Consider the following 13,799-nt stretch of genomic DNA (forward strand, 5'->3'; position numbering starts at 1 on the left):
GACCCACATGATGTTTCTGAAAGCAGTTCTATCAGCATTCTGGGAGCTGATTGGTCCTTACAGCATCATTAGCTGCCAATACTTGCTGTTTAATGTCAATATAATACTAGTAGTAATATTTTGCATAACTACAATCATATAATTCATGCAACAGCTCAAAAAACTGTTTTAATAACACTAACCCAAATCAATATCGGAATCAAATCGGATCGAATCAAATCTTGATAATCGATTCTGAATCTGAAGAATCGGAATCGAATCGATTCTTGACATTTGAATCGATCCCCAGCCCTACTTAATTGGCCTTTGAAAGACACACATGTCCTGATAGAAAGCTCAGAAGAGTTTCAGTAAGAACTAGTGAAATAAATCCCTTGAAGCACGAGTGAGCAGAAACCTGGATCACCCACGTGAGCTGTGGAGGTGCAGGCACGAGGTCTGGCAGCTTTAAAGATGTTTGAAATACTGCGTGCAACTCACGTAATTATTTCACCAGCAGCCTCTCTGTGCGGCACATAAACAACAAAGAAAAAGACACTCAAAACACTTTTTTGTTTTTAATTACTAAAACATCTTTTTTAGTCAAAAATATCATCCAAGCATTTACAGTGTATTACAACAAGTGATTCTATGCAACTTTTAACAGCCTTTACAGAAAATGAAGAAATATATCCATTTTTCGATGTATGTTACAAACTGGGCACGGATAAAAGAGAAGAGGGGGAGGCCGAGTGTCCGGGCAGACCCCGGTATCTCCCCTGATTAGCCCTGTGGACCCACGTTGAGACCAGACAGAGCCGAGAGCAGGTAAAAAACCACCAGATCCTGCCCTCCGTGGGCTCCAGCGGCCGGAGGAGACGCTGCTCTTCTGGGACTCCCACGGAGCCACCGGGTCTGAACATATTCAGCAGACACAGAGAGGCTCAGTTGGAACTCCTGAGGACTCCATCCCTGGTGCTTGGCATCAAAACCCCCGTTACCATGGCGATGCTAAGTTTTTAAGTCTCTGCCGCCTACGCAGAGTGCCTGAAACGCTTATATAACGCTCCTTCTTGATCTGAGATCAGTCCTCCGTGTCCGTGTACCGTCAGGTACGGTCCTGGGTCCTTGATATTTGTTGGTCTTGTCTTTCACGTCGCTACACCGTCCCTGTCGTCGTGTTTGCCTGTCGTCTCTTCCACGTCCCAGAAGCGTCTCCAGCAGGTCTATGTGCTCTTGATGCCTTGGAAACCGCAGAAGTTCCAGCGTTTCTCCAGACTGGCTCCGACTCCCGTCAGCTCCTGCTTGAAGGTGCAGGGGAGCCGGGACAGAAGAGCCTCCACCTCGCTGGTGTTGATCTGCAGACACAGAGACAGCACAGACGCACACGGCTCAACACACGGCCTTCAGGGAATTACACAGATAAAAACAGCATTCTGTGTGCTTAAAGTACCTTTGGACAATAATTACACTAAACCTGCACGTTTCATATCTACTCTTGTGACTGACAGAGGATGCAACATCTTGAAGAAGCACCAAAACTGTCAAAGGTGGTCGCCTGCTCACACTAGAGCCGTTTTTTCTTCTTTTAGTCATACAAACTGTAAGCAGTAACTGGAAAGCTTGAATGTGAAAAAGACTAAAGGATGTTCGAGCATGACACGACCAGCCAATTACACTACTGGCTGCTTAATTTAAAAGTGAAGTGATGATGGAGAGTGTGTTATTACTGCAGAATGTCGCTTCGTCAGTGTGTCAACAACCAAAATGTCAAATGATTAGTCAAAGAATTGCCTTCCAATATCATGTGAAGATGAAAATGAAAAGCGTGGTCTGCATCTGCTGCAATAAAATCTCTTCATTAGACACTTTTGTACACTTTGAGCAACAAATAGCACCATTCCCTCCTTAACCATGATGATGATCCCAAATGTAGTGAGAAGGAATTGTCTGAGGTGACAGGCATGTAAACAATATATGTATATACAACCATAAGAAACAACAAAAACACCCTCTTCCAATTTTAAAGTGACACCAAAGAACTTTTCATTTTGAAATATCAATTTTATTTCCATTTGAAGCAATACTGGATTGTTTTTAGCAGTCTTCTCTCACTACTATTGGCAAAAAAAACAACTTTGGTCTCCCAAAGAGACGTCTGTTAGGACAACTCTGCATAGCTATAGAGCAGCACGTCATACATCAGCAACAAAGACAGTCGTGCACAGAGCTGGTGTGGACGTCGTAGGAGAGAAGGGGAGACTGAATCTGTGTATTTTCATTTGTGGGTTCCAGTATAAAACCCAGCAGGCTGGAACTGTAATAACTGACCTCCTCCTCCATCCTTTCAGCAGTCTCCATTTACAGGGTTGATCCCAGTAGGATCCACAGACTTGGAAAACTCCCAATTTATACCACCTGGTGGTGGTAGTGAGCCACTTTCACTGTTTGCCAACTTCCAATTAATAGAAGAAGAACGCAAAACAGAGTTGGAAAAAAAACAAGAAAAACGGCATACAAGATCAAAACGGTACTGGGAAACCGCTCTGCTTCATCCAAGCACCAAGTTTCTTGCAGGTTGAGTCTCATTCGCCCCCGAAACCGGCTAGCCGCTTGAGACGGCTCCAACTCAATCTATATTAACTTCCATGTTAAAATGGGAGTCAATTCTGCTAAATGCAGCAGTAGCTTTTGATTTTTGTGAATTGGGATATTCCACATTAAAAGTCTGCCGGCAGCTCTGCAGCTGCTGTATTTCGTCCACAGCTAACTTTGATTGACAGACTGTGGAACGTGTTCCCATGGGCTTTAATTTTTACCCATCAATCTGGGACTCGTTGGAAAACCATTTCCAAACAATGTGAAACCCTTTATTGGGCAGTGAGAAAGATTATTCACAAGAGAAAAAACAATCAAGATCACTGCTGATCTTCTCAAGAATGGACAACTTTCCCAATCTAACCAAAGGTCTGACTCTTCAGGCCTGTAATCGCAAGTTAGATTAGTTAAAGTCCATGATAGTAGAACTAGAAAATGACTACGCAAGAATAAGACCAAAGTGGAGAAGTCAGCAAGCATGGTGACGCAGGTTTGATGATGTAGAAATGTGAGTCTGTGGAGTTACCTTGTTACTCAGCTACGCTCTTTGCCCTAAACTTCAAAGCTACTGGCAGGAAATATTTCATTTCTTTTCATTGATCCTGGGGGTTTAACTAGATCCAGATGCTATCATGGTCATTTTGGGAACTTCAAAACAGTTTAGGGAACTGAAGCTTGCACAACAGCGTCTTCTGAGGGGTATAGGGTCTTAACAGCGGAAAAACTGATCTGGCTTTACTGGGAAAACAAAGAGTTGTGTTGAGCCGCATTCTGTAATAAACGTCCAAAATGTAATAACTTCTTCATTTGATTTTATAATAAAGCCGCATTTTGTAATAAACTACCCCAACACATTTTGTAATACATTTTGCCGCATTATGTAACAAGTTATTAAATTTTGAGAAGATTATTACAAAATGCACTTGCAACTTTTTTAATCTCTAGAAAATGTAATAACATGGTGCTTTATGTAATAACAATTATAAAGCATAGTTTATTTGTTTGTTATTGGCCTGTATAATTCCAAACTTCAAATAGGCAACTAAAGTTATATTTGGAGTATTATACATAGATTTATTGGGCTACATAGCTCTAAGGGAAATTGCATAAAAAACAACAAAAGTCATTCTTGTATAAATTCATTGTTAAACAAACAATAATAATAATAATAATAATAATAATAATAATAATAGGTATTATTACATAATAAACCATGTTATTACATTTCCTAGAAAATAAAAAAGTTGCAAGTGCATTTTATAATAATCTTCTCAAAATGCAATAACAATGTATAACAAAATTGGGCAGTTTATTACAAAATGCGGCTTTATTACAAAATGAAATGAAAAAGTTATTATATTATGGACGTTTATTACAAAATGCACCGTTATTACAAAATGCGCCTCAACAAGGTGCCCTCCTTCAGGCATTGGTTGACTGACTTGACAAGGAACTTAGACTTGGAAAGAATTAGATTTATTCTGGAAAAACAAATTGAATTGAAATGGAAGGACTCTGATCAAATCTGGCAGCCTTTCGTCTCTCATGCTGAAAGAGAATCTGACTGATTTGTTAAGTGCACTCCCAGGGAGGGATGGATGGGTCGGGTGGCTTTGCTCTGTTGGTGCTTGTTTCTGTCTGTCTACTATTCATGTTTGTACTTGTGTATGGAACTGTCATCTATTTGTCTTACTTTCTTACTTAAACGTGACTGTTGATTGTTAATTCCATTATTGACTGGCTCGGTCACTGATAAATATATTTGAAACAAGAAGCAGTAACTTTAAAATTATGTCCTGGTTCATAAAACATCACCATCACTTTTACACGAGTTTAGAGGTTTTAGGAATTACAGGACGAGTCGAACTTAATCAGAATAAGAATCAAACCAATTCATTCATTCTGTACCTCTTAAACAATTCAGCAGTATTTATCAAAATACTTACAAATTTGGATATTGATGAAAGTTTTTGAGCAAATATTTCAATAAACTAACTGAAACTGCAAATGAATTAAACTTCTAAACTGTAAAGTTAATAACAAAATAGAAAAGGACTGAACTGGCACAAGGGAACTGTATAGATTTCAGAATTATGTGTATCTGAAACCAAAATAAATCCTCTAATCTACTAATAATAACAGTTTTTGTTTCATTTTTCCAATTTCCTGCACATTAAAATGAAGTTATTTTGTCTGAGAAATGAAAACTGTGTTTAAAATTGGTCCAAATTTAGCTTTGGCTTCCAAAATCTTGTACAAGAAGAATTATTTTCTACCAAACATTTTAAAAATGTTTTTCATAAAAGAGCATGATGAAAACTATTAATGCCTGCAACATAATGTCAATATGAGGGGAAAAAAGTTTTATTTGGGAGAGATGTAAAACTTGGTCTATCAATAAATAAAATTAATTCACTTAAAGGAAATGAGTTCATGACGCATGAAAACACATGTGGTCTCTCCTATTCTCACTCACATACTCAAACATGACAGGTGAGGTGTCAGGACTGGTACAAGAGGTTTACACTTCTCAAGTAAGGATGTTATCACTCACCACCTTGTGCCCAACTCTGTCAGAGAATCATCAATCAGCTGGAGTTGTTCAGTGGAGACAGAGTTAATATATTATACCTGCTTTTTGAAGCCTGAACGTCTGGTTCTCCTCAGGCTTGTTGTTGCTGAGCTCTGACTGAACCAGCTGGGACTCACGGCTGAGACAAGGGGCCTCGTGTACAAAAAGTGCGTACGCCACTTTACACGCTCACGGTCGGATGTTCATATACTGCTGAAGTGATAGACACGCTCCATGTCTCCTCTCCATTTATTGAACACAAAAAATGACAACTGCTGTCCTTCACGCACATACCAAGGTTGGCGTGACTACATTTCTATGGTTTTGTCCCTTGGCGACACTCAGTGGAGATGCAGTGAAGTCCAAAACGTGAGGAAACGTGACGTCAACAATGAGTTCACTACCACGAGCGAAGGGCATGGCACGGCGTTATTGCACTATTCTGCACTTTTTGTTTTAGTTTACAATTTCATGTTTTTACATTTTGTGGCGCCAGTGCTGATACGCTTTGTTGAAATATATGTCCATGTTGTTCTCCAATGGAAAATACAAGAAACTTGGGATAATTTGAGTTTAAGTCCTTTTTTTTTTTTTTTTTTTTTCTTAAATTCATTGCCAAAATGTATCTGATTGGGAAAAAGTATCGGAAATGTATCGGGAGCCAAAAAAAGTGATCGGATCGGGAAAAATCGGGATCGGCAGATACTCAAACTCAAGTGATCGGGAGCTAAAAAATCCTGATCGGGACAACTCTAGTTGAGACACACGGAAAACTGTGGGGAAGTTCATTTAAAAAAAATATCCTTTAATGTTTGCTTTATGCTGATGAGTTTCAAGCAACTAACTGAATTCTTCTGAATTCGGCCGGACCTCAGGACTGGGCCGGAGGTGCAGGGTTCTTCAGGAGGAGCGGGTTGAGAGCGTCACCACACTCTTATGGCACTTTTGCACTAGGACTTACTCGGCCCGACTCGGCTCGTCACGCCTTTACCCGCCTCTACCCGTGTGTTTTTCCACAGCCAGGGGAGAAGTGGGCAGGTTGGGGTGAAGCTGCTGTGACGTACTCGATTGCGCAACCGCTTTGTTCATGTCGCCGCTGATCAGAAATCAGCTGGAGCCGCGAGCGGCTGAGAGTAAAACAGCCCGTCTACATCCCTTTTTTAATTCTCTCGTCAGCCACCAGGTTTATGAACATCTGCACCTCAGAGTTGGATCACCAAACAGACGTTTGCGCTGTATAATAAAATCGCTGCGAGCCGCGGGTCGCTCTCGCGCTGACTCCCGCTTCCTGATTCAAACGTCTGACGGCCCCGCCCCCCGACCAATCAGAGGCGTGGAGGGTGATGATGTCGGAAATAGTCCCTGCTCAGCCCTGCTAGAACCTCGCTGAAATGGTTACAGAAATAGTATCGGCTTGGAGCGGCTCTACCCGTCTCAGCCCAAATGCAAAAGCGCAAAATGGGGCCGTGGCGGGTAGAACCGAGGAGAAGCGATACTAGTGCAAAAGGGCCATTACTGCCAACTCCAGAGCACAGGGAACCAAATGAGATGCTTTCCTGCCTCCACTTCTGACAGGAGTGTCTCCACCTCACGGTCCGGATACTTTCTGTTTTTTACGCTTGCTTTTGCCATTTCCATCGTCTGGTTGAGTGATTTCCCATGACGGTTTATTCGCATCATCATATTCAAATGACTCTACTTGAGGGAGGAGACAGGGTGGCGTGTTCCTGCATGTGCCTTCAATTTCACGTTGATTGTGACGTTCAAAGAAAACATGCGTGGATGCGAGCGTAAGCACAGTTTTGAACATCAGAATGTTTATTTTGAGTTGGAGAGATTTCTACACAGGGATCAAGGATGAAATCCCCTCTTGTGCTCGAGGCCCCGGGTCTTTTCTGCTGCACTCAGACTTGTGAAGGTCTCTCTTTAAAGTGAGTTTTTTTCCCAACTTTAGGTAAACATCGACACCAGCTGGTGAAGAGCCGTGCCGCAGTCCTCGCTGTCCCTCAAAGGCTTATTCTCTGCACATTTTCAGATTTTACATTTGGCTTTTAAAGCTTTGTGAGATCTGGATTAAATCTGCACCTAGATAACCTTGTAGGAACATAAATACAGCGTGGCCTCCAAGTGATCCTCAAATCCTGGCTTTTGCCGTTTGAACCACCGAGATAAGAAACTTCTGATAACCTCATGTTAGTTTGATAAGTTCATCTCATTATGACTTCTGCACCTCATAATTATGACTCATCTCAAGACTTCAAAAACTAATCGCACTCGCCTCGGCCATATCGGACGGTAAACAGCTGTTTTCATGCTGTACAGTCATGTGTCTGAGTGTTTTGTTCCCGGTAACTCCTTTGAAAAGTGAACACTGACAGTCTGTTGAGTAAATGGCTCTGATAGTCGTGGAAAATGCTTTAAAAAGGCTTTAACCATGAAAAGTCGTGAAAATGTTTTTTTCCTCCCCTTCCAGTGACAGTGTGTGTGTTGCTCATACATCCATAATTTCATCTCTTACTGACTCCTCACGACCCCTGCACTCACAGACCATTATCTCAGCTGGTTGTGCTGAGGATCAGCCGATCAATGGAAATCCCAGCGGATATTGCAGAGATCTGCTGCCCCTCCACGGAGACGGGGTGGGGGAGTCTCTCTACATTGAATCGGCGCGTGTGGAACCGCTAGATAAGAAGAGGAGAACAAGCCAGCAATATTGAAAACACTCTGTGGGCTGTTTGCAGCGCGCGGTGGAGAGTCGGCGTAGGAACAACGGACGCACAGGAAGAGTCATACATGTAGAAGGAAAAGGGTGGGCACACGAGACAACGCAGGAACACGCAGTAGGAGAAAAACAAAAAACACGAGGGAGAAGAGCGTCGCATTCACGTCGCGTGTGAGGATGAGTCATGGTGGGGGAAATTCACAGAGCTGCCGGAGGCATTTCCACTGGCGGTTTTGTGGGACTGGCGGAGATACATTTTTTACAGATGACTAATGAATTTTCTCCCTAATTTGCAACAAAGGACCGTCTGACATCTGGAGGTTTCGTGCCAGATGTTCATTGTGTTTGCTGTTTTTCACGTATCTTCCTATGAGGACAAATAACACAGCAACGCAGAAATATCTAAACACATAAAAAAGCCATACAAAAGTGAGGAAAACTGTTTTAGAAATTGCACTTTAAAAGTGTTTCAGATTTAGTTTTGGACTAAACATATTCATGGGAAGTAAAAAACACTTCAGAAGTTGCAAGAAATCTGCATTCTGTTAAAAACAAATGGCTTTGCTTTTTCACTGAAAGAACCATCCAACACATCGAATCATAATCCGTTACGTTGTTCATCAGCGGCTTACGCCACAAAACAATTGTGACTTCTTTACAAGCTGAGCTGCACTGCAACACAGGCCCCCTAGAAAAAACCTTAATACTCCTAAATCTAGTCATATTGTCTTTTATTAAAGGGGACCTATTATGAAAAACAGGTTTTCTCTTGCTTTAACATATATAAAGTGGTCTCCCCTCAGCCTGCCAACTCAGAGAAGGAGGAAAGCAACCAAATTCTGCAGTGTCTGTACAGCCGCCCGGATGAGCCAGTGTGGCTTCTACGAGCCAATAAGATTCTGCTCCTGTTGTTACGTAACAACGGGAGCGATGCGTGAAACCACGCCCACATCTAACTCCGCCGGCGGGAGCTTCCACCATTTTTTCGTAGCGGTGTATCGCGTCATTCAGGCAGCCAATCAGCACAGAGCCTCATTATCATAGCCCCGCCCACTCAGAATCCTGCATAGATAATGAGGTTAGAGACTGGGAAGATAAAGACATGGCTCAGAGGCTGAATTTCTCATTTATTTAGCAAAACAAATCTAAAGCTTGTTTTTAAGACATTCAAGGCCTGTTTAAAATAGGTATTAAATGCCATAATAGGTCCCTTTTAAGCAAAAACCTCTCCAGCAATGGGGAAAGAAAAATGTTCCTGACTAGAATTTTTAAAACTAGCAAAAAGTAAGACTAACCCCCCCCCAAAAGATCTGTGCACTGCCGCGTTTGCAAGACCACAGAGAAGCAGAAGAGCCAGCGGGCAGCTGGCATTACAAGAACGCTGTAGACTGACTGAACACGTCAGTCATGTGTGACCTCCATCCCTGACCATCTACGTAGTCGACGCGTCCACCAGGGAAACAGATTTCAGCCGATACCACGAGTGAAGCATCTTTGGGAAGGCAGGTGTGAACCAGCAGAACGGTGAGGATCTGCTCGGGCGGTTCTGATCTCTGAACATTTAGTGTTGCTTTAACCCGCTATGGTGATCTCGGGTAGAAAGACTTCCAGAGTTTTGAGGACCAAAGACTGGACTGAAGTGTTTTAGTTCTGGTTGGTGCTGAAACGCTCCCTGACCTCCAGTTTACCCAGCGACCCCTGAACGCACCTCGTCTGCTGAGACAATGGTGCCACATTTCAATATGAATAAGTGTTCCTGAGCTGCAGAGATACCAGACGGGAGCTGAATGACAGCTCTAAGTAGCGGTGCTTTCAGTCCCATCATCCACCTGTCAAGATGAGGGCAGCTATGTATACTTTTCAAAAGTGTAAAAAGCCTTCATTTAAAGTGTTTTTGCCTGAGTGCTCATCCTAAATCCATGTCTCTCTGCAGAAACCCCACTAATATTCAGTTCAAGTGCACAGGAGGACCCTGACGTACGACAAGACCGTACTTCAGCCTCAAGTATGGAGGACTGAAACACTCAAAAGGAGGAATAAAAAAACTATTGTTCCAATATAAAAATGTAACAAATATAACAACATATATTTAGCCTGATTTAATCAAGGTGAGAGATAAGCTCTTCCATAGCAAGACGACAGCAAAATTCAACTCCCTGCAAGCTGCACTGCAAAAACTCAAAATCTTAACAAGAATATTTGTGTTATATCTAGTTAAAATGTCTCATTTTTAGTTAAAAAAAAATCTCATTACACTTAAAACAAGACTCATCACTGGAAAATACAACAATTTTCACCTGTTTCAAGTAGATTTTCACTTAAAATAAGTAGAAAAATCTGCCAGTGGAACAAGATTTTTTTGCTCGTAATGAGAAGATAAATCTTGTTCCACTGGCAGATTTTTCTACTTATTTCAAGTGAAAATTTACTTGAAACAGGTGAAAATTGTCAAATAACAAGTCATTTTTCTGGTGATGACTCTTGTTTTAAGTGTAATACGATTTTTTGACTAAAAATGAGACATTTCAACTAGAATAAGACAAATATTCCTGGTAAGATTTTGAGTTTTTGCAGGTCTTATAGAAGGAAGCTGCAGCTCCACACAGTTGTGTGGCTTTCACAGACTTTCCACGGCTCCACAGTGGCTCCTGTCGGGGGGTGGAAACACTCAAGGAAGATCGGGCACCATCTGAAAACATCTGTTTCTGACCAAGAACCCTGAAGAAAACACCTAACTGTTTTGTTTTTTTTTAACATAAAATGAGTCATGAATCAATATTTCTGCTTTTATACTCAAATGTAATAATTTGACTTTGTGATAACTTACCATTTAATACTGTCACATTTTATATGCTAAATACTGCCTAAACTGCTTAAAAAAAGTCACATTTTCAGCATCTGTTGACATATAAGGTAATTTCCTGACCCGTGTTTATCCTTTGAATTGGTTTGTGATTTGTGGCGTGTGTAATCTCTCGTAGTACAGAGGGCCAGCGTGGTTGAACTCTGATTCATGCCGGCGTGTTACCTTGGTGTCCAAACGCTGCAGGTAGGAGCAGATGTACTCGATGCTCGCTCCGAACGGGTGGACGTGCAGGAAGGTGGAAATGATCCCTGAGGAAGAACAAACAAGTCACGGGAAGATGTAAACACAAAGCCACATCACACACCTCTAGTTTCAGACCCTCAGTTTGTCCCACTGCTCCTCAAATCCCTGCCTAAGTGGAGCACCAGTTTCAAGAGGCTTCTCCCAGTGCCCCTTTACTGTTAAGCGCTTCGTGCATGTTGTGTCTCCAGATTAGAAGGAGTGTTTAATGACGGCTTTGATGCCGTTGTCTCTCATCAAAGCCAAACTCTCCCCCAGCTCCGGCAAACCATCTGCTTTCAGCTCGCCGTACGGAGCAGGGGAGAAGCGATTCTCCACCCATGGTTACTAACAGCCTAGAGCAACATCACAGACAAACACATGCACGGTTAAAGCTGCAAAGCTCACCCCGCTGAGCAAAAACACGACGGTCACTTGAGGCTTTTTAAGAGGAAAATGCTACTCCAAGAGTTTACATTTGTCACCTGCAGGAGGTCAATCAATATTTGAGCACAAACAACCAGCCGGGCCTGGAGCCGGTCCACTGAATTCGAGCCTATTGACGCGTTCGGGAATAACAAGTCAAAACCGGGAGGTGATTTATTGGCCTGAAATTCACCCAATAAAAGGGACTTTGCTGTACTTTTTATGTTCAACGCAAGAAAAAAGATATTTTGCCGAAGCAACGTGCACTCAGTGTTTGTGTGTGCAGACGAGAGCGTAGCCGCTCAGCTTACCGACGAGCACAGCTTCTCTCTCCGAGTGGACAGGACTCTGCAGGAGCTGCTCCGATGGACCTTCCTTCTCCTGACTGCAGGACACCACCTTAGATGCCGTGCAAACTTCCTCCTGCAAAGTACGGGTGAGAAGTTACCACTAAATAATCTGCCAACAGCAGCTTTAGGCCATGCATGCCAAACATAATCAGAAGCATCACACAAAAACACGTGAAAGACCTCAACAACAAACACCTAAATCCACAGATGCAATAAGGATAAAGGGGACAGAGATGGAGGGCGATGCTCGTCATACACACACGATACAGAAAATAGAGGAGTTTGGAGCGAACAAGAAGATGAAGCTGTTTATTTCACAGCTTTAACAGCAGGCATTTTTTTGCCTGCGTTTGCTGTCCTACATAGTAATCTGTGTAGCGTTTCCTCTCCTGGTGGCCTGTTTTTCAGCTGGCAATCTATTCATAACACAGTGCAGGCATGTGTCAGTGTGTGGGAGTGTAGGCATGTGCACATGTGCAGAACAGTTGGACTTTATGCGTCCTTTATAGCCGAGCCTGGTTGTGTCTGGGTGATTTATTCAATAACAAACGCTGTTACAGTGACATTCGGCCTGTGATGATCCTAAAGCAGTGGTGAGAGCAACAATACATCCACACACATCCGTGTTGGGGAGTGAGGAGAGCTTAGAGCTTTTTACACTTACGCTGGGTTCAATAGCAATCTCCTCGATGCCTCCGTCATCTTGCGTTGGCACCTCCAGCTCCAGCTGCAGAACATCAGAATCAGAATATTGCACAATGATGCAATAATGAGGAGCGTGGTCTCACACAAGGACACGCCACAGAGAATAAGACATTCAAGCGCCGACTTATTTGGAGAACAGCATTAAAAAATGAGCAAAACTGAAAAAGTTTAATCCATATGGGTACTACTTATCAGTTTGTAGTCAAAATTGGCACAAACAAGTCATATATTAAATATTTAAGTGTTTGTGTCCTGATTTCTCAGAATATATTTTAGCAACCAAGAGCAAACTCATCATTAGAAGGATCTTCACTGCTGCAGAGTTAAAGGTTGGGTAGCAAATACATTACTTGTAATTCTGTCTATACACTGACATAAAATAATCCATATATATATATATATATATATATATATATATATATATATATATATATATATATATATATATATATATATATATATATATATATATATATATATATATATATACATACACACACACACAGGACTGTCTCAGAAAATTAGAATATTGTGATTTTCTGTAATGCAATTACCAAAACAAAATGTCATACATTCTGGATTCATTACAAATCAACTGAAATATTGCAAGCCTTTTATTATTTTAATATCGCTGATCATGGTTTACAGCTTAAGAAAACTCAACTATCCTATCTCAAAAAATTAGAATATTCTGGGAATCTTAATCTTAAACTGTAAACCATAATCAGCAATATTAAAATAATAAAAGGCTTGCAATATTTCAGTTGATTTGTAATGAATCCAGAATGTATGACATTTTTGTTTTTTTAATTGCATTACAGAAAACAAAGAACTTTATCACAATATTCTAATTTTCTGAGACAGTCCTGTATATTTTATATCAAAACAAAAAGTACTACCCTGATAGGAAAACATGAGTGAATCAACGTTGATGTTGAAGCCATGTCAGCGACAAACAGAATATGTTGATTCAACATTGATTACACATTGGCATTAGAATTGGATGATTGATTGATGATTGATCCACCATCAATTGTCGACCTTAACCAAAGATCAACCTTTTTGACCATAATTCAACATTGATTTAACATCTTTTGCTATCTGGGTAATCACCTGTGGAAGCGACGGGCCTCTAAAACACCACCCAATGAGACGCAAGAAAAACCGCGGCTTGTCTGTCAGACTCACCGCGTTTGTGAGGACTAAACGAAGGAGGTTGTACTTTTCAACTGTCTTTTCAAAATCTCAATGACCCATACAGGCTTCTCCATCGCCTCGGGGCACCAATCCTTTATAACGATTTGTTTAGTCCTCTGCTTCTTTTTCTTTTCTAGTTTGATTCTGTACAAAATTCTGACACTT

General features: G+C 41.5%; 1 protein-coding gene across 4 annotated transcripts in view; it reads right to left on the bottom strand.

Moving 5' to 3' along the window:
- Window positions 1-578: 578 nt before the first annotated feature.
- The window catches only part of enox2 (ecto-NOX disulfide-thiol exchanger 2), a 184,467-nt gene continuing 171,246 nt past the window's right edge, over window positions 579-13,799 (bottom strand). For all 4 annotated transcript variants that reach the window (XM_061725726.1, XM_061725725.1, XM_061725728.1 and 1 more), the window contains 4 exons: window positions 12,397-12,459; window positions 11,694-11,805; window positions 10,900-10,985; window positions 579-1,337 (listed from right to left, as the gene is read on the bottom strand). In XM_061725726.1, the coding sequence (XP_061581710.1) occupies window positions 1,206-1,337; window positions 10,900-10,985; window positions 11,694-11,805; window positions 12,397-12,459 (393 nt within the window). In that variant the 3' untranslated portion in view covers window positions 579-1,205. The remainder of the gene's footprint in view (window positions 1,338-10,899; window positions 10,986-11,693; window positions 11,806-12,396; window positions 12,460-13,799) is intronic.

This window comes from Cololabis saira, chromosome 7, assembly GCF_033807715.1.
Source record: "Cololabis saira isolate AMF1-May2022 chromosome 7, fColSai1.1, whole genome shotgun sequence".
NCBI classification, from domain to species: domain Eukaryota; kingdom Metazoa; phylum Chordata; class Actinopteri; order Beloniformes; family Belonidae; genus Cololabis; species Cololabis saira.